General features: G+C 33.2%; 1 protein-coding gene across 2 annotated transcripts in view; it reads left to right on the top strand.

Moving 5' to 3' along the window:
* The window catches only part of TBC1D12 (TBC1 domain family member 12), a 101,591-nt gene that overhangs the window by 59,671 nt on the left and 18,938 nt on the right, over window positions 1–22,982 (top strand). For both annotated transcript variants that reach the window (XM_033130782.1, XM_033130781.1), the window contains exons 3-6: window positions 3,996–4,111; window positions 15,697–15,779; window positions 17,214–17,331; window positions 18,768–18,874. In XM_033130782.1, coding sequence (XP_032986673.1) covers window positions 3,996–4,111; window positions 15,697–15,779; window positions 17,214–17,331; window positions 18,768–18,874 — 424 coding nt within the window. The remainder of the gene's footprint in view (window positions 1–3,995; window positions 4,112–15,696; window positions 15,780–17,213; window positions 17,332–18,767; window positions 18,875–22,982) is intronic.

Below are 22,982 nucleotides of genomic sequence, written 5' to 3'. Positions count from 1 at the left end.
TTCAGTGGCTCTCCATCGTGCATTCCAAATAATTTGGCCAGTGAAAGGCTCCATAATTTAGCGTACACCTTTCAAATCTTATTTCTTATCCTTTTTCATATTCAGTGAGATGAATTTTTTTCCCTGATCCTTGCCGTTGCTTGCCCCCGCCTGCCCCCCACCACTTGTTCTTTCCAATCCTCTCTGCCTGTGTAATTAATACCCATCATTCTTGCCTCAATTCTGATTCCATCTCTTCAGTGAAATCTTTGTTAATAGTCCACCATGACTATAAGTGATCTCACTTACAATTTCTTGTAAGAAGTCAAACAATACTGAATAATTAATACTGAATTTATTAATACTGAATAATTAATAATATTAAATAAGTAAAACACGTGCCCCGCGTTCCTAGTCCAGCCCTCTAGAGGAGAACCTCTTAATAGGTCTGATTCCTGGATACTTTTCTCATTATATTTAAACATATATGACTTATTTGGTATCACTTCTTTTGACTACCATATTGGATAGCACAATTCTAGAGGCTTAATCATATTTAAGTTTGGTTTTTCTTTTGGCAAGAATCTTTCAAGAATGGTATATGTTCTTTTGTATTGCAGCGTAACGGGAAACGTACTATTTGGTGATCTTTTCATGTGATGTTTAGATGGATCACTGATTGAAGTATTGTTATCCTGATCTACCCATTAGCCTCTCATTGAATGATTTTATCTATCTCGTTCTTTTAAATTGTCATAGCTAGCTATTTGATTGTTACCATAAGTAAGATAATACGTAGCTATTAAAAGGTCAGGCTCTGGAGCTACACAGCCTGCCATTTATGACCTTCAACAAATGATTTTTGTGCCTGAGTTTCTTCTTTTTTTTTAGACTTTATTTATTTTGACATTCAGTTTTATTATATATTAATTTCAGGTGTACAGCATAGTGGTTAGACATTTATGTAATTTAAGTGATCACCCTGACTAGTCTAATATACACCTGACATCATACATAGTTATTAAGATATTACTGACTATATGCCCTATGCTGTACTTTATATCCCTGTGACTATTTTATAACTACCAATTTATACTTCTTAATCATTCACCTTTTTCACCCTGCCCCCAACCCCTCTTCCATCTATCACTTCCATAAATCCAGTACCCATCTGACACCATACATAGTTATTACAATATTATTGACTATATTCCTGTGCTATACCCTACATCCCCACGACAACTGTGTAACAACCAGTTTGTACTTCTTAATCCCTTCCCGTTTTTCACTCACCTCCAATTCCCCTCCCATCTGGCAACCATCAAAATATTCTCTGTATCTATGAATTTGTTTCTATTTTGTTTACTTTGTTCTTTAGATTCCACATGTAAGCAAAATCACATTGTATCTTTCTCTGACACTCCACTCAGCACAATACCCTCCAGGTCCATCCATGCTGCTGCAGATGACAAGATCAGTTTCTTCTACTGTGAGCTTGGTGTCTCACAGGGTTGTTTCAAGGATTAAATGTGTTAAATGTTTAAAATAGTCATATGGTATGTTGTGTCAATAAATACGAGACGTTACATTGACTTAGAAGTTTTATTTTGCTATTTATACACTAGCATTTTTGTTTTGCATGGAAAATGCTTTATTGCATAATACTCACTATTCTGTCTGGCACGGAGATCAAGTCACATTGTAGGAAAACAGTACCATTTAAATGATAACAAACCTCACATATATATCTGAGAGTTCGTTTGTATAAGTGCATTGAATTTTTAGAGACTAATTTCTCATTATATATAGAACTGTGTATGCTCATTTTTAACTCCATATATATGGTATCTATGATTTTTAATAAGAAAAACGTTACCAGAAAAGGAGATATGTTACACTTGAGTTTGAAATGAAGAAAAGAAACATGGATCGTAATTACATATATGTCCTAGTTATTAGGAAAGAAAATTTGCGAAAGAAAAAGAAATGAGTGACCCAGTCAAAATGGCTTTTGACTCTGACAGGCTGTACAATTCTTTGGGATGAGAGTTAAAAATGAGTGTACACAGTTCTATGAAATACGAGAAAAAAATCTGTAAGAATTCAATGCAGTTATGCAAACAAAGGAACTCTCAGATTAACAGAGATGTAGGTGGAAGGAGAGATGCAGAACTGAAGACAATTATAAAATGACAGTACAAACCTTTATAAATAGCAGCAGGACCCATAAAGTAAGCTGAAGTCAGAAAATGCTTAAGACAACATAAATTTTTTTTTAAAGTAATATCTCACATCAGATTAAGCTTCAACAAGATCATCAGATTTTTTAAGAGGGATGGAACCATCAGTTTATATTTTACAACTGTCTGATTTAGTAGGGAGAAATAGTTTTTGAGTTGGAAAATCAAATAATATAAAAAGAACTACAGGCAATAATAGGAAAATAGCCGTAAGTGAAAACAATCGACTTTCAGTACATTGAATTTTCTTCATTTAAATTAGTGTCTTTTCTAGCTGCCAAGGGCTTGCAGATCTCATGAAATCATTGAGTAATCTTTGATAATTTCATGAAAAATATATGTGCTACGTGGTAAAGAGCAAACACTGGCTTGATTTTTTTTTTTTTATAAAGGGAAAATGTGGTTTCTGGAAATTCCAAGCCAGTAATCTTGTTAATTAATGATCATTGGCAAATTTCTAGAAATAAATTTTAGTGGAAGTTTGTGAACATTTATGAAGATATGCTCAAATGTAGAAATTTAAATTGTGTCCACCAAGAACGTATATCAAATTAACTTCATTTCTTTTAATAGGATTATCAGTTCAGATGAATTAGAAAAATACTGCACAGTAATTCTATGGGTGATATGTTCGAAGACGCCCAGTGTATGTCTGAAATCATAGATAGTACAGAACTCTCCATATACTATGTTGATTCCTATACATACATACCAGTGATCAAGTTTAATTTATAAGTTAGGCACGATAAGAGATTAACAATAATAACTTATAATAAAATAGAACGATTGCAACAATATACTATAATAAAAGTTATGTGAATGTGGTTTCTGTCTCTCAAGATATTTTATTATACTGTACATACCCTTCTTGTGATGATGTGAGACGATACAATGCCTACCTGATGAGATGGAGTGAGGCAAATGACGTAGGCGTTGTGACATAGCCTTAGGCCGCTATTGACTTGATAAGGGTTCCTTGAACACAAGCACATCCATGTGATAACCTAGAAGAATACTAAGAGACTGCTACTAATACCCTATAGGACTGCAAAGAAACTAAAAGGGGGGATTCATGTCCCCCTGGGATGGTGCAAGATTTCAGCATGCTATTCAAAACTGTGTTCAATTTAAAACTTGTAAATTGTTTCTTTCTGGAATTTTCCATTTAACGTTTTTGGTCTGCGGTTGATGGTGGGTAACTTAAACCACAGAAAGTTGAAACCACAGATAAGCGAGCACTACTGTAGTAACAGTGTCTTAATTTTAGTGAAGTATTTTGCTGTCTTTGGCCGTATTTTTGGATATGTTGGTGAATTGTTTAAATTTAGAGTAAGTAGGTAGATTTATAGTAGTTAGATTCAAAGTAGGTTGGAATTCAAAACCAACATTTGATTAGAGATCTTGAAAGATCACCCTTGAAAGAGATCTTCAAAGCATTACAACGGGATTATTTCGTCAACATCTCTCCATCATTGATCTGGATGAAAGTTTAGAAAGTGGGTTTATCTACTTGTAGATTATTCAAAGCTGGACTTGCATAGCTGGTATCTTATCTTCCCCTCTCTTAATATACTTTGATACTTTATATGCAATATGTAATTTAGTTTCCTTCAGGGGAAAAAGTTACTTTTTTTTGGTCTGCCTGATATTTTTACCAGATTAATGTATTAATTGTATATGTCCCTTTTATAGCATAAATACTAATGTTACAGATTTAGTAATACAAACTGAAAATTGGAAAGGTGTCTGCATAAAGCATATTTTTATCTACTCTAGGAATACGAAGCACGAACAGGTAGGACCTGTAGACCACAACCTCAGTCTTCAAGACGTAAGAATTTTGAATTTGAGCCGCTTTCTACCACTGCCCTGATTCTTGAGGATCGACCATCGTAAGTATTCTAGTCATCATCAGGCACATTGTTTATATTTTAAACTTAATTTTGCTTACTATTTCACACAAAAGATATCAAGAAATTAGATACAGAAATGGATTTATTTTTTAAAAAACTTTAAATTTCAGCCGTACATCCTAGAACAAATGTGGAGGCGTATATTATTGATGTTCAAGTCATAGCCATATTTTCTACAAGTCTCTGTGAGCCAATGTATGAGACAAAAATCTTTTCTTTTAAATTATTTACTTTTTCAATTACAGTTGACATTTGATATTATTTTATATTAGTGTCAGTTATACAGCATAGTAATATTTATGTAATTTATGCAGTTGTCCCCCGATTAGTCTAGTACCCACCAGGCACTGTATGAGTGCATAGCTATTGCAACATTGTTGACTATATTCTCTGTGCTGTGCTTTACATCTATTTTGTAAACACCAATCTGTGTTTCTTAATCCCTTCACCTTTTTCACCCAGCTCCCCAACCCCTCTCCCTTCTGGCAACCATCAGTTTGTTCTCTGTATCTATGAGTCTGTTTCTGTTTTGTTCATTTGTTCTTCATGTTCCACATATAAGTGAGATCATATAGTATATTTGTCTTTCTCAGTCTGACTTATTTCACTTAGCATAATACCCTTTAGGTCCATACATGTTGTTTGTTGCAAATGGTAAGATTTCATTCTTTTTTATGGCCTAGCAATATTGCATTGAATATTGTACCACATCTTTATCTAGTCGTCTATTGGGCATTTTGGTTGCTTCCATATCTTGGCTATTGTAATAGCACTGCAGTGAACATAGGGGTGCATATATCTTTTTGAATTCGTGTTTCTTTGGATAAATACCCAGAATTGGAATTGCTAGGTCATAAGGTAGCTGTATTTTTAATTTTTTCAGGAACCTCCAAACCATTTTCCGTAGCGGCTGCAACAATTCTCAGTCCCACCAACAGTGCACGAGGGTTCCCTTTTCTCCACATCCTTGCTAACACTTGCTATTTGTTGATTTATTGATGATAGCCATTCTGACAGGTATGAGATGATATCTCATTGTGGTTTTAATTTGAATTTTTCTGATAATTAGTGACATTGAGCATCTTTTCATGTTTATTGGCCATCTGTATGTCCTCTTTGGAGAAATGTCTATTCAGGTCCACTGCCCATTTGTCAATTGGATCATTTGTTTTTTGGTGTTGAGTTGTATGAGGTTTTTTTTTTAATAGATTTTGGATATTAACCCCTTATCAGATGTACCATTGGTGAATATTTTCTCCCATTCAGTAGGCTGTTTTTTTGTTTTGTTAGTGATTTCCTTTGCTGTGCAAAAACTTCAGTATTTGATATAGTCCCATTTGTTTACTTTTTTCCCCTTGCCCGAGGAGACAGATCAGAAAATATATTACTAAGGGTGATGTCTAAGAGTTTACTGCGTTTGTTTTCTTCTAGGAGTTTTATGGTTTCGGGTCTTACATTTAAGCCTTTATAATCCATTTTGAGTTTATTCTTATATATGGAGTAAGAAGGTGGCCCAGTTTCAGTTTTATGCATGAATCTATCCATTTTTCTCAGCACCATTTATTGAATAGACTGTCTTTATGCCAATGTATATTCTTGCTTCTTTTGTCATAGATTAAATGACCATATAGGCATGGATTTATTTCTGGGCGCTCTATCCTGTTTCATTGATCTATGTATTTGTTTTTATGCCAATACCATGCTGTTTTGATTATTATGGCCTTGTAGTATAGTTTGACATCAGGTAGCATGATACCTCCAACTTTGTTCTTCTTTTTCAAGATTCCTGTGGCTATTGGGAGTCTTTTGTGGTTTCATGTAAATTTTAAGATTAGTTCTTCTAGTTCTGTGAAAAATGCCATTGGTATTTTGATGGGGATTGCATTGAATCTATGGATTGCTTTGGGTAGTATGGACATTTTAATGATGTTATTTCTTCCTATCCATCAGCATGGTATATGTTTCCATTTATTTGTATCTTCTTCAGTTTCTTTCTTCAGTGTCTTACAGTTTTCCAAATATAGGTCTTTTACTTCCTAGGTTAAATTTATTCCTAGGTATTTTGTTTTTTTGATGCAGTTATAAATGAGATTGTTTTCTTAATTTCTCTTCCTGATAGTTTGTACTGGTGTATAAAAATGTAACTGATTACTGAATACTAATTTTGCTGAATTCATATATTCTAATAGTTTTTTTGTGGAATCTTTAGGGTTCTCTCTATACAGAATCATGTCATCTGCAAATAATGACAGTTTTACTTTTTCCTTTCCAGTTTGGATGTCTTTCATTTCGTTCTCTTGTGTGATTGCTGTGGCGAGGACTTCCAATACTATGTTGAGTAAAAGTGGTGAAAGTGAACATCCTTGTCTTGTTCCTGACCTTAAGGAGAACACTTAGCTTTTCCTTGTTGAATGTGATGTTAGTTGTGTGTTTGTCGTATATGGGCTTTATTATGTGGAGGTATGTTCCCTCTATTCCTACTTTGCTGAGAGTTTTTAATCATAAGTGGATCCTGAATTTTATCAAAGCCTTTTTCTGCATCTATTGATATAATCATATGATTTTTATCTTTCATTTTGTTTATGTGGTATATCATGTCATAAAATCTTGGCTTTTTATATTTGTTCCTATTTCAACCCTCCTCTGCCTCGACAGCATAGGGCAATTATTTTACCTTTCTTGACATTTCATATGTGTTTAAGATGTATTTGTCTTTGCCTTTTGTTCACTTTTTGAAATTGGAACTTAAAATGTTAACTACTGTCAACCAGTTGGTTCACTATTATTAAGAATATATTTCTAATACCAAGCAAACCATCTTAATTTTTTCCCTTCTCATTTCTGCCCTTCCTCCCCTCTCAGCCTTCCTCAGAGTTGGTTTTCTTCGACATGTTGTCTTTGATTATCAAACAAACATGTTGTCTTTGTATTATCAAACAAAACATACCTTCCCTAAAGCAAGACCACTTGATTCTTAACTTCTTTTCCTTTCTTGGGCTCTCTGGATTTATTTCTTTTCTTCTTCTAGACTTCTCTTTCCTTCCAGAGTAAAAGTTCCTAACCTTTTTTCCATTTTCCTAGTCTGAAGCTTTTTTCTACCCATTATCCTGAGGAGCATAATAAAAGGGTCTGGAGGCTGAATATTTTTTAGACATTGTGAGAGAAGAAGGGCTGGATATGAGTATATTATTTTTTAATTCTTGTTAACATTTCTTTATGCTGCAGAATTGTGATCCTGATACTCCTTTTTTAGGATTAAATGGATGTGTTCATACTCATTTTTCCATTGGTTAAAAAAGAAAAACTCTTTAGAAATTTTCGCTATGAGAACATGTCAAAGTTTTATTTCAGTCTTGTTGCCAGGGAGAAAGAACGAGGCTGAAGCCGATGTAAAGAGCAGTTAGGTAAGCAATAAAAGAATACCTGGTTAAAGATCTTTAGACTCTTGACTGAGAGCTGAGTAGGTAGATGACTGTGTTCCCAAAGTGCTTTTTTAAACTTGTTAAAATTCATCCAAAATGGATTACCAGGAATGTTAATTTTTTTTCCCAGAAGGAATTTATAAAAATATTATGTAAAAGTTCTGTTCTAGAGTGTGTTTGGGACACATTTTTCTTTACACCATCCTCTATTTTATAGTCAAATGTATCTAAGTCCTGTCTTCATGCCTTTGCTAATGTTACTGCCCTCACTTGGAATGCAATTATTTTACTATTTCTACTGCTCACCTACCTAATCCTTTAAGGATTAGGCTTTATCTTTTCTATCAAGTCAAGTATTTGTCTTCAATCTTCAGTGATATCTGCTTCTCTTAAATTTTTCTTATAACTTATACAAGCAGTTCCATGAAATTGGAACTTGAAAAAATATACCAGACACAATAACATTATAAGATTTCAGTGTAGCAAAATGTTTAAACAACTTATAAAATAACTTTTTTCCACTGTACTATTGACTATCTGAAATTAAGAGTGGAATTATAAAAAATATTGTGAGTTTTATGCTGTTTCTGGGCAACTTTGCTCGTATATAATATAGGGATTCAGTGTGATAGCTGCTGTTCCAGTCAGCTTTGAGATGCTATAATTTAATTAAAAATTGTTCACTTTTTAAAATTTGAACAGGTCTTTTTTGGGGGATGTGATTATATAACTTACATTTATGTAACTAGAAAACAAACCAACAAACAAAGGCTTTCCAGGGTGTCAGAACATGGAATACCTAATCATTACTCAATTTTCCCTCTACTTCAACAATTAAAACATAGATATAGAGAACAGATAAGAATGAAAATTTTAGTTTTGTTGAGTATAAAACCAGATGACAATACATGGATGCAACCTGAGTGTTACAATGGCACTTCTTTATCTCCCCCAAAATACTCTTGTAGCAGATTTGGGCCAGCTAAAATCCATTGCTTCACAGGCCGGGAAGCTGGAGCAGAAACTTGTATCATCTAGGTTTCTTCTATTTCTGGATGCAGCCAGGTTCTAGTAACAACACTATTTCAACTATGAAGTGGCATCGGTGAGGAGGTGGAGAAAGAGGCAGAAATTTTTACTCAGTAGAAAACTGATGTTGGAAACGTCCTCTTCCATATATCAAAGTGATAATAAGAGGAGTGGAGGAGTTTCCCATTGCAAAGGGAGTTTGTGAATTGGTGCTACATTTCCTTTTTTAGCCTCTAATTTGCAGAAGCATCCAAAATCATTGACTACATAGGTTTTTATAGTCAAAACTTCTTTACATATGATGTAGTTACAGTATTTAATCATCTGAGGTCTCAAAGAATTTCAAATATAGGAATTTCTATAATTTCATTGTTTTGCTAATTTTATCACTCTTTTGTTCCTATATTATTCCACTTCACAATAAAAACAGCCTTGGACAGGAAGATAAGAGCATTTATACTAGCTAATTGTGTTGATCTGAGCCTTCTATCTTTTAAATCACTTACGCTTATAGGACACCTTGATATTATGCTTATAGGACACCTTGATAATTTTTTAAACCACCAATGGATAAAGCTACCTCCTTTTCTGGCTCCCTGTAAGTTACTATTCACACTACTACCAAACAAAATGGTAGAAATCCTTAAAAAGATACAAGTGGAAAGGTGACAAAATAAAGTATAGGGGTTTTTTTGTTGTTTTTTGTTTTGTTTTGTTTTATTAGTTTCAGGTATACAAAACAGTAAAGTGTAGGTTTTTATGTAATACATCAATAGCAGCAAATGGACTTCAGCATGATTCACTGTCTTAGTCATTAATGGTTTCTTGCCTTGACCACGTAACTAATTGAAACTGCCATAACAGATAGGGATAAACTGTGTCTTTTTCTTACAGTAATTCATTGCTGAGTGAGGTGTTTAGTGTTTACTGATCAATAATATTCACTCAGCCTTTGATTTTCAAGACTGAAGAATTCTATTTTATTTTTTTATTTACTTCTCCAGGCAGATGACGGCAAAATTAGTGATTTTTCCAAAAAAGGAAAAAAAATCCAGAAAAACAAATCTGTATATGTATTTGTTTTTATCCTTTACTCACTGTATAGCTTATAGTTGCTTAGGAATTATGGTACTGAAGCTCTGCTCTTCCTCAGACTGTCAAAGATTGATATATTTACCATGAGGATCATTCTGCTTTGAACTGTAAATGTTGAACACCTACTATATAACAAGGTTTTTGGATTTATGATTTGAAGAAGTAGACACTAGACTTAGAATAATTATTTATGTACTATTTTGTTTTAGAGTATGTATATACCCTGTTTCTGAAAATAAGTCCTAGTTGGACCATCAGCTCTAATGCGTCTTTTGGAGCAAAAATTAATATAAGACCCGGTCATATTATAGTAAAATAAGACCGGGTCTTATATTAATTTTTGCTCCAAAAGACGCATTAGAGCTGAAGGTCCACCTAGGTCTTATTTTCGGAGAAACACATAAAGTATTCATTTTAAAAAAAAATGAAGTGTCAATTTAAAAAATACCTGTCGTCGGACTCTCTGAAAAGTTCTGTTTCCTCAATAGTGTTTAATTCCTTTATGCAAATCATTTCATGCTAGTATATAATGATATACGCTAACCTCTTCTTGAAATCTTGCAGGACTAGGTCAGCATAGTTTGGATAACTGTCTGGAATATCAAGGTGTGAATTGTCGCTGAAACACTGACGTGTCTATAAAGGGAGTGTACTCTGTTATTAACTAGGCCTTTATAACCATGGTTTTGAGACAGTTCTGTGTTTACTTAAAATCTGTGATCTTTGTGTTTATTCAAAGTTTAGTTCCAATCCCTTATGTACATAACGTAGATGGCAGTTACTGCTACCTCTTTCGCTAGAGTCTAGACCTATACTGTCCATTATGGTAGCAACTAGTAGCCACATGTGGCTGTCTAAATTTAAGTTGAATTAATTAAAGTTAAATGCAATTAAAAATTCAGTCCCTCAGGTACACTAGCCACATTTCAAGTGCTGAGTAGTTACATGTAGCTAGTGACTACTTTAGTAGACAGCACAAAAGAACATTTCCGTCATTGCAGGAAGTTTTAACACTGGTCTAGATTATGTGGTAGGGACTGTGAGGTTGTGCAGAGAAGAGATCTATGTAGATCTGTAAATTCTACCTTCGTATTAAGTAGAACACCAGAGTGTGCCTGTAATTAAGTCTAGGCAAGTCTTTTGGTGGGACTTGTGGGAACAAAAAAGAAAGGCAGTGAGTACGAAAAGCATTAAGCTTCACACCAGGGGAAGCAGGCAGCATTATGAGGGATGGGAATGACCAGGCCCCATTTGGTGGAAGATAATACCTGGTTAGAAATCTTAAGAGTAGATTTGTAGTTTAAAAACTGGAAATTAAATTTGAGTTAAGCTGTTTCTCTGCTGGTAAAACAAAAACTTCTATAAAGGTAAATGAAATGTATCTATTACTAAAACAATTTTCTGTATATTAAAGGTTCAGAGTCCAATCAGGAAAACAGATACCAATGTAGTATTTTCAAGCAGAGGGACTTTAATAGAGAAATTCATTTCAAGGTTGTTGTTAGAAGGGCTAGAAAAGTGGAAGAAAAATTCAAAAGATTAATAGCGCCAGAAAAGCACTTACTACTCTGGTCTGGAGATGCAAAAGAGAAAATAGTATTACCCAGCATCCAGGATCACTGCTTACTTGAAAACTATATTTATGTTCAGCTTTTTATTTTTAACTGTGGTCTCATTTTCTTTGCAGTAAGTAAAGTTTTTATTTTCTTTATGTAATAATAGCATTATTATTATATCTGAAATTCAGGAAAAGTTAAATCCATTCTTCTGTGGAACCAGACTGTATCTATAGAGGCAGGCAGGGTATTTTGTAAAAGGAAATCAGAGTTAAGGCTAGGATTGGAGTTAATGGTTTTGTCCTAAGACCTAGGTAGGAAATGGCTTTGGACAACATCTATTTGAAAATTTAAGGGTAGGCAATACTAGGAATCATAAGATTAATTAGTGTGGGTGTGAGGGCTGAATTCAATGGACTGTGAGAATGGTTGGGTCAGATAGGTGAGATTTGTGATGGTCCTTAACCTTTAGAGTGTCATTGTTTACCTGATATGTCACTAAGCGGTTTCATTCAACTACAGATAAGAGACTCCAAAAAATAGCTTAAACACACAAGGATTTATTTTCTCATATATGTGTAGCCCATAGTGGGCAGTTCAGGGCTAGTATGGTGCCTCCATGAGTCAAAGACCTGGGTTTATATCCTTCTGTTCCACCATCTTCAGCAAGTGACTTCATTCTCATACTGATCTCATGCAGTTGGAATAAGTCTGATAGAATAAAAGGCCTCTTGCAGCTGAGTCGACTCCCCTTTTTGGAAGTCTTCCAAGAAGTTCTACAATCGCTTTTCCTTAAATCTTACTAGAAACAACTCTGTTTAAACCTACATGCTAAGGAGGTAGAAAAATTAGTCTTTTATCATAGGGTAGTAAATCAAGGTTCTATTTTTTTAATTTTTGGCCGCCTTTTGGGTAAAATATTTTGTTGACATTTAATTTCATCTATCATTGGTGAATTATGTATTTTTTTTAGTAATTTCTTCACAGTTTACAATATATATTTTAAGTTTTCATAGATTACCTTCAGGTAATATTATGCCATTTTACATTTTTAAGAACATTACAGCAATATGTATGTACGTGTTTATCAAGTTCATGTGCTGTCGTTCACCAGAGAAGTGGAAACCCCATGTATGGCCTATATATAAGGAGACTGATTATGAGGAAGTGCCTCACATGACTATCAAGACTGAGAAATCCAAAGATCTTCAGTCAGCAAGCCGGAGACTCCAGAGTGCTGATGTTACAGTTCCAGTCCAAGTTCCAAGGCCTGAAAAACAGGAGAGCTCAGGGTATCATTTCCAGCCCAAGTCCAAAGACAGGAGAAGACTGATGTCCCAGCTCCAAGACAGGCAGAGAGAGAGAGAATATGAATTCCGCCTTACTTAGCCTTTTTGTTCTATTTAGACCTTCAACAGATTGGATGAGGCCCACTCACATTGGGGAGGGCAGTCTGCTTTACTCAGTCTACTGATTCAAATATTAACCTCATCCAGAAACAGCCTCACTGACACACCCAGAATAATGTTTATCCAGATACCTGGGCACCTCGTGGCCCGGTCAAGTTGACACACAAAATTAACCATCATACACCACCATACGTTTTTGTTATTTTTTCTTTAAACCTTCTTTTCTCAAAAAAAAAAAAAATCTTCTTTTCTCTTCTGAGAGGTTGTGTAACTCTAAATTTCCATCTGATGTCATTTCATTCTATGGAATGTTCCTTTTTTTTGTAGTGCTGGTCTGTTGTCCGTGAATTCTTTTACTTGGCTTTTTAAGATTTTTCTTTATGTCTTATTTTCATGATTTGGTTGTAATACACATTGGTATGGTTTTCCTCATAGTCCTTCTGTTTGGGGTTCATTGAGCTTGTTGTATGTGTGCATTTGTAGTTTTCTATCAACTTCGGAAAAATTTTAACCTTCAACTATTTTTTTTTTTTTATTTTACCCCTCTTTCTTCTGAGATTTCAATTAAATATACATTGCTTGATATTGTTCATGACCCAGAGCTAATATAGGCTCTTTTTTTCTGTTTTTGTTTCATTTTGTGTAGTTTTCTATTACATCTTAAAGTTCGCCTTTTTTTCTTGCAGTTTGTAATATGCTGTGAGTCCCATATTTTGTGTTTTTCATTTTAGAAATTATACTTTTCGTCTGTAGAAGTTTGATTTGGGTTTTGAGTTTCTCTCTTATGCTCCTGCCTTCTAGAGTATATTTATAATAGCAGTTTTATCATCCTTGATTTATAATCCTATTATCTGACATTTGTGCACTATTTCTGTTGATTGATTTTTTTTTTCATTATGATTTGTATTTTCCTGCTGCTTTGAATCCCTGGTAATTTTTATTGGATACCAGATATGATTTTACATAGTTGGGTGCTATACTTTTTCTGTGTTTCGTTAGATATTTTTTGGCCTTAATCTGTATGCAGTTATTTGGAATTGGTTTGTTCCTTTTGATCTAATCATTGTTAGAGTGGTTGCAGGACAGCCTTTAGTTTAGAGCTAATTTATTCTTACTACTGACACCCAAAGGATTCCACCTGATTCCCTCTCTGTTTGGAGTTCTTTCTACTCTGACTGGTCCAGTGTGATCTTTGAGCATGTTCTACCTATCCTTTCTGATATTTCTTTCCCTAGCACCATAGTTTAATCACACGCACGTATAGATCAGTACTCAGCCAAAGACTTGAGACAACTCCTTTGTAGCTTCCTTCTCTCTGATACTTTAATCTGCAAAGTCTAGCTGTCTCAGACTGTCCTACTCCGAACTGTTTCCTTAACTCAGCAAGATTGGTGGATTATGTTTAGTTATTCCTAGCACTGAGACCTGGAAGCTCCAGGCTGTAAACTCAGGCACTTGTAGGATTACCATGTTTGTTTCCTTTTTCATAACGATCACTGTCCTGTGCTGCCCATTGTCCGGTGTCTGAACACTGAATATATTTTGTTCATTTTTTTAATTAATTAAGGTGAGAGGGTAAACCTGGTCCCTCTTATTCCATTATGATCTGAAACAGAAGTCTTAACTGTTATTCCTCCCTCCTACAACCTAGCTGAGGAATCTAACTTGAGAAGAGGAAAAGGTACAACAAACATATGATTTGACAGTTTGTCACATAACCTTTCCTCACCCTAGTCTGTTGAAAATAATTTGAAAAATTGACTCCAGAAACCGGACATTATTATGATGATGCATTTGGATATGTGGTAATACTTAAATATATTTCTTTCTGCATAGTCATATATGTAAATCACTGACTCACTCAGTGAAGCCATTGATTTTATAAACAAAAATATAGTATATGCAAGTGATGAACTGATTATCAAATTTTTATTCAGAATGTTACCTTAAACTGTAAAAGTGCAAAGCTGTGTGTTATAAAAGTATACCTGCACTTAGCAAGAATTCTACTCCCTAGATACTTAAAGAGAAATGAAAGCAGATGCCCACACAAGACTTGAATTGAGTATTTATAGTAGCTTTTTATTCACAGTGACCCCCAACTGGAAACAGTTTAAAGTTCATCCATATGGATAAATGGAACACTACTCACCAATTAAAAGGAATATATTAGTAATATGCAGAACAGCATGGATTAATTTTTAAAATATGCTAATGAGCAAAAGAAGCAAGACACAAAATTATCCATATGAAACCCTTTAAAAGGCAATCAACTAATGTGTAGTAATAGAAATCAGAGATGTGATTGCCTAAGGTAGGAGATAGGTAAGTATTGAGTGTAAAGGGTCACAAGGAAACTGTGGAATCATGGAATGTTCTATATCACGATTGATACATTAGTTGCACAGGTATTGTCAAAACTCGTCAAACAGTACTTTTAATGTCAAAACACAATAAACTGTACTCTTAAAGTATGCTTTTCATTTTATACATAAATTATACCTCCAATAAGTTGACTTAAAAAAACTGTAGTAAATGGGTTTAACAAATAACCTAGAAATATTGGCTGAAATCTGATATTTTGAAATAATATATAAACAGATATACCAGGGGTGCCAAAAAAAATTGTATACACATTTTAAGAGATGTTATCTATGCTAAAGCAGTAGTTCACCATAATCAGACGTCTAGATGCTGATGGTAACCACTTTGAACACCTCTTGTAATTGCAGAAGTCAAACGTGACTTGTATTCATCTTTTGTTATTAGTATATATTGAGTATTACAATTAATAGTTTTTTCCTTTCTTAAAATGTCTATATATTTTTTGCCACCTTCTGTATATATGTGAAACACAAATTATATATGTGTAAAACACAAATATTAGCAACCTGGATTCTGATTCTTTTCTAAAATACAGACTTCTTTTCAACCTTTTACTTTCTTACTGTATAAAATGAGACAGTTAGGTTAGAAATTTTGGCTATAAAAAGGAAGAAGTTAATACTTTTAAAAGTTAATCTTTTAAAAAATTGACTTAAAATTTATTCCAGAAACCTTCCTGCCAAATCTGTGGAAGAAGCTTTACGTCACCGACAAGAATATGATGAGATGGTGGCTGAGGCTAAAAAACGAGGTATAAAATTTAACTCCAATTCATAAATTTACTGATTTCAGCAGGAAGGTGATTTCAACACTGTTAGCTCAAGATATATTTTTAGAAAATATTACATAGCTATATATATACTTTTAATTTATGCCTTTTTAACAACTGATATTTTCTCCTTGACTTAAGTGATTAGAATATTATAATAGTATCCAGTTCTATTTTGTGGCACTATTTTGGAAATGAAGTTAATTCTTGAATGTTATAGTAAACCTGTAAGGCCAGTTATATCTTTCTCAGAGGCCTACTTATTTAAACATAGGTTGAGTATATTTTACTGTACAGAATTTGAAATATTTCTAACATACCCAGCAAATTTTAATTGACTCTCGACACTGACTTTACTATTTAATTAATATTTAAGATAGTTATTGATAAGTAGATAAAAACACCATGATATGATAGGAACAACATTGATTGGGAAATCAGAAGGTCATAGCTTTAATCCTGTTTGATACTACCTGGGTGTGACACTCTAAGTAGACCTAATGTTGGTTTCCTCATCTGTAAAGTGTTGGGGGAGCAGGTCAACTAGATCCGGGCTTTCAAGTCCCTCCATCAATACTTTTTTTTCAAAAGCAGTGGAACCCTCTCCATCGAAATCTTGCGTAGAATCTGAATACATGAAACCAATTTTAAAAAGTGAAACTGCCTACTTAGACTCCTGCTTGCCCCTTACGACAGTTTCAGAGGCACATGTGAAACACAAATTGAGAGCACTTTGGCTAGCTGATCTCTGAAGTTCCCCCTATATATAATTATATGTACGTGTGTGTACATACACACATACATATGTGTGTATATATATATATATATCTTCTGTATTTTTGAGGTATCTCTTCTTCCGAAATTGTGACTTCTGATTTTTAGAGGGATGTTGTGTGGATGTGTGTGTGTTAGTGGGATTTTCAAATTTCAATCCAATTTGTTAAAGTGAAGCATCATACTAAAAAGGGTTTACTATAATAGCACCATTGGCAAAATCATTTTTTATGTTGTTTTTATGTGAGGAAGTTCATAAACCCATCATATAAAAAAAGGATATTAGTTAGTTGCTCACAGTTGTTTATTTTTTACATAGTTAATGCATGGCAAATTTCAGTTCATTGATTAAGTATAAATAGAATATGTAATATAGTAATCTATTTAAATGATTTTTTTCTGGATTTTATTCCATTTTGTAGAATAGGACATGTTATTTAAAATTATATTACTCAAGTTTGTTTTCTTTCTCTTTTTTCCCTCCTGCCCTCTCCTCTCTTCTACCTTTCCTCTCCTCTCTCTCCTTTTTCCTTCCTTCCTGTTATCAGAATATTTTTTTGAGAAAGCCTCTTAAGTAGACTTAGGTAGGGGGTTTTGATTTAGCTCTTTTGTATTGAAATAATTTTTACTTGTTTAAAACAGAAATTAAAGAAGCACATAAAAGGAAAAAAATAATGAAAGAACGATTTAAACAGGAAGAAAATATTGCAAATGCAATGGTAATTTGGATCAATGAAATACTGCCCAATTGGGAAGTAATGTAAGTAAGCATACTTTTCCTGAATTCCAGTCTGTCTCCAAAGATCTCATGTTACCAATTCTCTACTTTTATTACCATATTTTGCTCTGTATAATACATACTTTTTTGCCCAAATTTGTGAGAGAAAAATAGGGGTGCACATTATACATGGGTAGTACTAAAAAATTAAAACAGAAGATTTTTTCCCCTGAAAGTTTGGGCCAAAAACGTGGGTACATACTATACACAGGAACGCATTAAACACGGAAAAATATGGTACTTCTACCATGTAGCTTATTCTTAGGCTAAATTATATTGTTAACCAATGTCTGAAAAATTTCATGCTTATTTCTGTGCCTTTGCTTTTATAAATCCCTCAGTCTCTATTACCTACTTCCCTTACTGACCATCCTCTATGCCTGTCAGAATCTTACCTATCCTTTCAGACCTATCTGACATGCTAATCAACTCATGAAACCTTTAATTTTTCCTGTTACCGTATTTTAAAAATTCTAACATACTAACAGCAAGATGCACTGTTGATGTAATAGCAGGTGTTTGCAAAGAAAATATTAAGTATGTATATTCATTGTAAGATGCATTTATTAAATGTTAAATATAAAAGTGTTTTTTAATATGCTCTTTCCTAATCAGGAGAATATGGTGTATATATATGATGTTTCCTTTCTGTAATGTCCCATTGTACTTTGAGACTAATATACTTTTTGCTTTACTTTGCCTTTTATTTTTTGATAGTATTTTTCTACACGCATTATCTTCCATCTAGACAGGAGGGTAGATGTCTTCTATGCCTAGTATAGGATATGCATTGGGAATTTGTTGAATATTGGACAGTGTGACAGATATTACGTTAGGTTCTTTACCTAAGTAATTGCATTTGATTCTGACAACCTTTACACCCACTTATCTTACAGGGAATCTCAAGGCCAGAAAGGTTAAGTGATTTGCCCAAGGTTATACAATTAATGAATGGTTAAAGCAGATTTGAACTTAAGTCTTTCTGACTCTAAAGCAGACTACACTGCCTCTCAAAGACTAAGGCCTTACCCGTAGTAAATATTTTGTGATTTTCTTTTTGGTACTGAATTGACAACAAAATTTTATGTTCCGTTTATTCTGTTTTTGCATAATTGTTCACATATTTCTGATTCTCTCATTTTACCAGTGTAAATGGCAGATATAAAAGGCAGTTTCCTTTAAATTACTATTGTCTCACTTTAGGGTACTATATATTTTTTAGGTTTTTTGCGGGTTTTTTTTTTTTTTTTTTGGCCTACAAGCGTGAATCCAGTGGAAAGAATGCATCACATATTTAACCCTCTATGTTCTTAAAAATCATTCAGTCACTTGGCCATAGACTAGGTAAACCATCATGCAACTAGTATTTTTGGTATAAAAAGTAACTTTCTCCTTCTTTTCTCCCCCTTTAATTCTAGGCGTAGTACAAGAAGAGTTCGAGAATTGTGGTGGCAGGGATTGCCCCCTAGTGTTCGTGGGAAAGTTTGGAGTCTAGCTGTAGGAAATGAACTAAATATCACTCCTGGTTTGTATTCTATATTCAGTTACTCCCACACATACAAATAGTCATTTTCAGAATTACAAAGCAGATTAGTAGATTGGCCATTTAAAAAGGCAGTACCATATATAATGTCATTTTAAGAGCATGCTTCATTCCCCATCCCCTTCTAAAACCTGGTCTGATTTAATAAGTAAGTTACTATATTTCATATTCTCAAAATAAGGTCTGTGAGTTTTCCTTTAGTTTACAACCATCACAATATGCGTGGTATCAAAATATCTTAACTGTAGATAACTACAAAAACTTCTGGGATTCTAGGTAGCAGTGGATAAATAAGTATATACAGGGAAAAATAATACAGTATAATTATGGAAAGGGTCCCCCTTTATTTAAAAAAAAACAACACGTAAATATTGGGGGAAGTCTAGAAATTTCTTTTCCAACATCATTACACAAACCAGTCTTTTGGATTATTACTTTTTTTTTTTGAAATTTTAAACTTAAAAAAAAAAGTAAAAAGACTCAAGGAATTGTTTTATTTTCTTAAGTTTCTTAAAACCTTGATGGATAGGAGTAAAATGTAGAATAGTTTTAATGAAGTGGGGAAAAAAATTAGGATAGTATCAAATACGGGGAAATGTAAAATAGTTAAATAAAGGTGCTAAGTAGGTCTGAGTGATAGTGATACTGCTAACGGATGGTGGCAGCACAGAAAGACATGGGGACTCCAGTATAATAATATAAATAATATACTGTTACTTAAAATATTTATTTACATATTTATTGTAAAAGAGTCAAGCAATAAAATACAATCTGTATATTTCTTCCATCTTTTCTACCTAAATCCTGGCTTTTGATCCTACTATAAGTACAAGTAAGCAATGTGGTATATATTCTTCCAGATATTTTTTCTGTGTACATAAAAAAGTGTGTTTCTGTGTGTGATGATTTTTAAGGCTTCTCTTTTTCTTCCTTTTTCCCCACAAAAGAGGAGTTTATACCATGAGATTATTCTATGGCTTGCTGTTTTTCATGCTGTAATCTGTCCTGAACATACTTTCATGTCATTACATACAAGTGTACGTTACATGTACTATAGCTGCACTATATTCCACAGTTTGGCTGTACTATAATTTATTTAACCATTTTCCTAGTGATAGTCAAATCAATGACATATAAGTTAAAAGAATTTCAAGGTACTGTATTTTACCTTTCAAATGAAAAGTGATTAAAATGAATGAGAATTACCCACATAAAATGTGACTGAAAATAATTTAGGACCATTTACCAAAAGCCTCAAAAAACATAACTTTTGACCTACTTATTCCAGTTCTAAAAATCTACTCTAAGGAAATAATCAGGATTGGGTGCAAATTTTTCAATAAGGATGTTCATTGCAGCAATCTGCTTTTTATACCGGGGGTGCCAAAAAAATGCATACGCATTTTAAGAGATGTTATCTTAAAATGCGTATGCATTTTTTGGGCACTTTCCACCCTCTGTATATCTGGACAGATTACAACAATAATCGAAATGTTTATGTTTAAGTTCTAAAAGTGATGCCAACTTTGAATAGCATGATTATGTATGATTTTTAAAATTGATTTTCACAAATGTCCGGTAATGAACATGTTATTTTAACCAGACTTTTTTTTTTTAATTTTAAATATAGAATTTAGAGGAAGAATTTAGAGTTTTTAATTTAGCTAGAAACGGTTAGATTCTACATGACTTAACTATTCTCTCCTGAGGTTTCTTTTGCCTTCTGTGCTTAGAACAGATTAAAAGGAAATGTTTTTTACATGATAGTTAGAACTTTCAGTTAGATAATTAAAACCCTGGATATTAAGGTGTAATTGTTTTTAAAGTATTAGGAATCTGTTTTGCATACAGATGAGGCAATAAAGTATTGGTGACTATTTGAAGTTTTGTTTTGTTTGCAGTCTTGTTTTGTTGAAAACTTTGACTTTAGATTGTTAGGTATCCTCATAACTTAATCATTAAAATATTGACTAGTTGGTATTAACCTTTTGTGATACTATACTCAAAAAGTTCTTTTTTTAAGCTTGAAATTTATAAAGTTTGTAACATAACTGAGTCATTTATTTTCAAAGTAATTTTAGGTTTTCTCTACTAAACAATTACGTATTCAGGAATGTGTATGCTGTTCTCTTCTTTTTCATTAGTGGTGGGAAGGAAGCTAAATTTCGATTGAATTAAATCTACTTTTGATAATCTTGTTTATTTTCAATGGCTCTAGTAGTTTGATTTTTTATCTGTTGTATTTGTTTTAATCATGACATTTATAATTATTAGAGAATAGTAATTAAGATTAAGGTTCCTAAAGTCAGTCAAATATGGTTCAAATCTTGGTTCTACCATATATTAATTAGGTTTGTGACCTTGGGCAAATTACTTAACATCTAGAAGTCTTAGTTTTCTTCATCTGTAAAATGGGGGTAAGATTATTAGTTACCTCATAGGATTTTTCTAAAAGTCTTTTGTGATAATAAACATAAAATTATAGTGAAACTGAAATTTGCTGAGAATGTGTACAGTTTGCTGAGAATGTGCATCATTGTCAGAAAATCAGAAAGTGAAATATATACTGATCTCAAGGTATTTTCTGTTGAAGTCCAAGATGTATCTTTAAGTCTCCTTTAAGCTCTACATTCATAGGTTCAAAATAAAATAAGTATGACATGCGGAGTCAAGCAAAGGGTTGAACTGAGATGCATGTCTTCTTATTGTAGATAAGCACTGTAAATCTTCCCTGGAGAGATGTCCTTTGATGTTTTGAAATGCATTACCACATTTTTACTATTGAATCAATTTTGTGACTTCCAAAGATGATGGATTTGTTTGGTGAGCCTTTCTTTTTCCAAGACAGTTTTAAAATTTGGATAGAATAGTGAAGCTGGACCTGGCTTGGAAGCAGTTTGAAATAAAAAAGTATCAGCTTCAATTTGGTACCAGATTACTGCAAAAAAAAATTGTATGTCTACATTTAAAAATTATATCCACCTCTTATACCAAATCGTTGATGGAGTGGGGCACAAATAATAGAAATTTTGAGTTTGATTTTTTAAAAAAACTTCTTCTTTCCAAACCATTAATAGTAATGCAAAGTGCACAGAAGAAGAGATCAGAATAATAAGAATCTGTCTGAAATACATCGATTTTGTCACTTATTTTATAATGATCTAATTCTTGGCAATGTAAGAATACTTATTATGGTACAGTCATACATTAGAATACTGTGCAGTTGTTAAAACTAAAGCACATTTATTCTACTAATCTGTAATCTACTAATCTGTAATCTGTAACAACTTCCAACATAATAAAACAAGATGCAGATCAGTGCTTAATTAATATTTTGCTTAAAATATTTGCTTAAACATTTCTTCGTTTAAAAAAATGACTATGTATATACATGTGCATGCATATTTCATCTTTAGGGCTCTGGTATGCATAGTTGCATCTGAGGGAAGGAAATTTATTTTTCACTCTATACTGTTTTGTACTGTTTTAATTTTTTTTTTAATCATGTTTCATGTATTACCTTTTAAAGAAATAAAATTTTTATAAAGATTAACTGAAGCCAAAAATGTTCTTGATATTTTGGACAATGTATAAATGTTGATATTTGGGCAAGACATATTTTTTGCTGTTCCTCTGTCATTGAAATTTTTGTGTAATTTAAATTATCTGTAATGGTTATCAGAAATAGAAAGACAATTAAAATTTGAGAATTAAGAAAAAAATTTCAATTTTTCTGTTCTTGAAGTTTTAATGAGATCCTGCATGTGGAAGTATAGAGTGGTAGTCTCAAAAAGTGATTGGGCACTTAGAGTAAAAAGATAGGGGGAGAGATCTTACGCATGTAGACTCTGACCAAGTCTGTGTGAAGTTTAGGTAGCTTTGGATAGCTTAGGTAGCTTTAGATAGCGATATAATAATGAAGAAACCATTTTCGAGAGAAGGAAAGCAAGAACCAGCATTTATTGAGGGTCTGTAAGGTGTTAGGAGCTCTACAAATGATCTTTAATGATCAGTAACCCCATGAGTAGGTATTATTCTCCTCCAGTTTACAGATGAAGAAAGCCAAGTTCCAGAGTTATCAGGTGACTTT

The sequence above is a fragment of the Rhinolophus ferrumequinum genome, chromosome 16 (genome assembly GCF_004115265.2).
Source record: "Rhinolophus ferrumequinum isolate MPI-CBG mRhiFer1 chromosome 16, mRhiFer1_v1.p, whole genome shotgun sequence".
Lineage (NCBI taxonomy): Eukaryota > Metazoa > Chordata > Mammalia > Chiroptera > Rhinolophidae > Rhinolophus > Rhinolophus ferrumequinum.
This window is presented reverse-complemented; position numbering and strand designations above follow the sequence as displayed.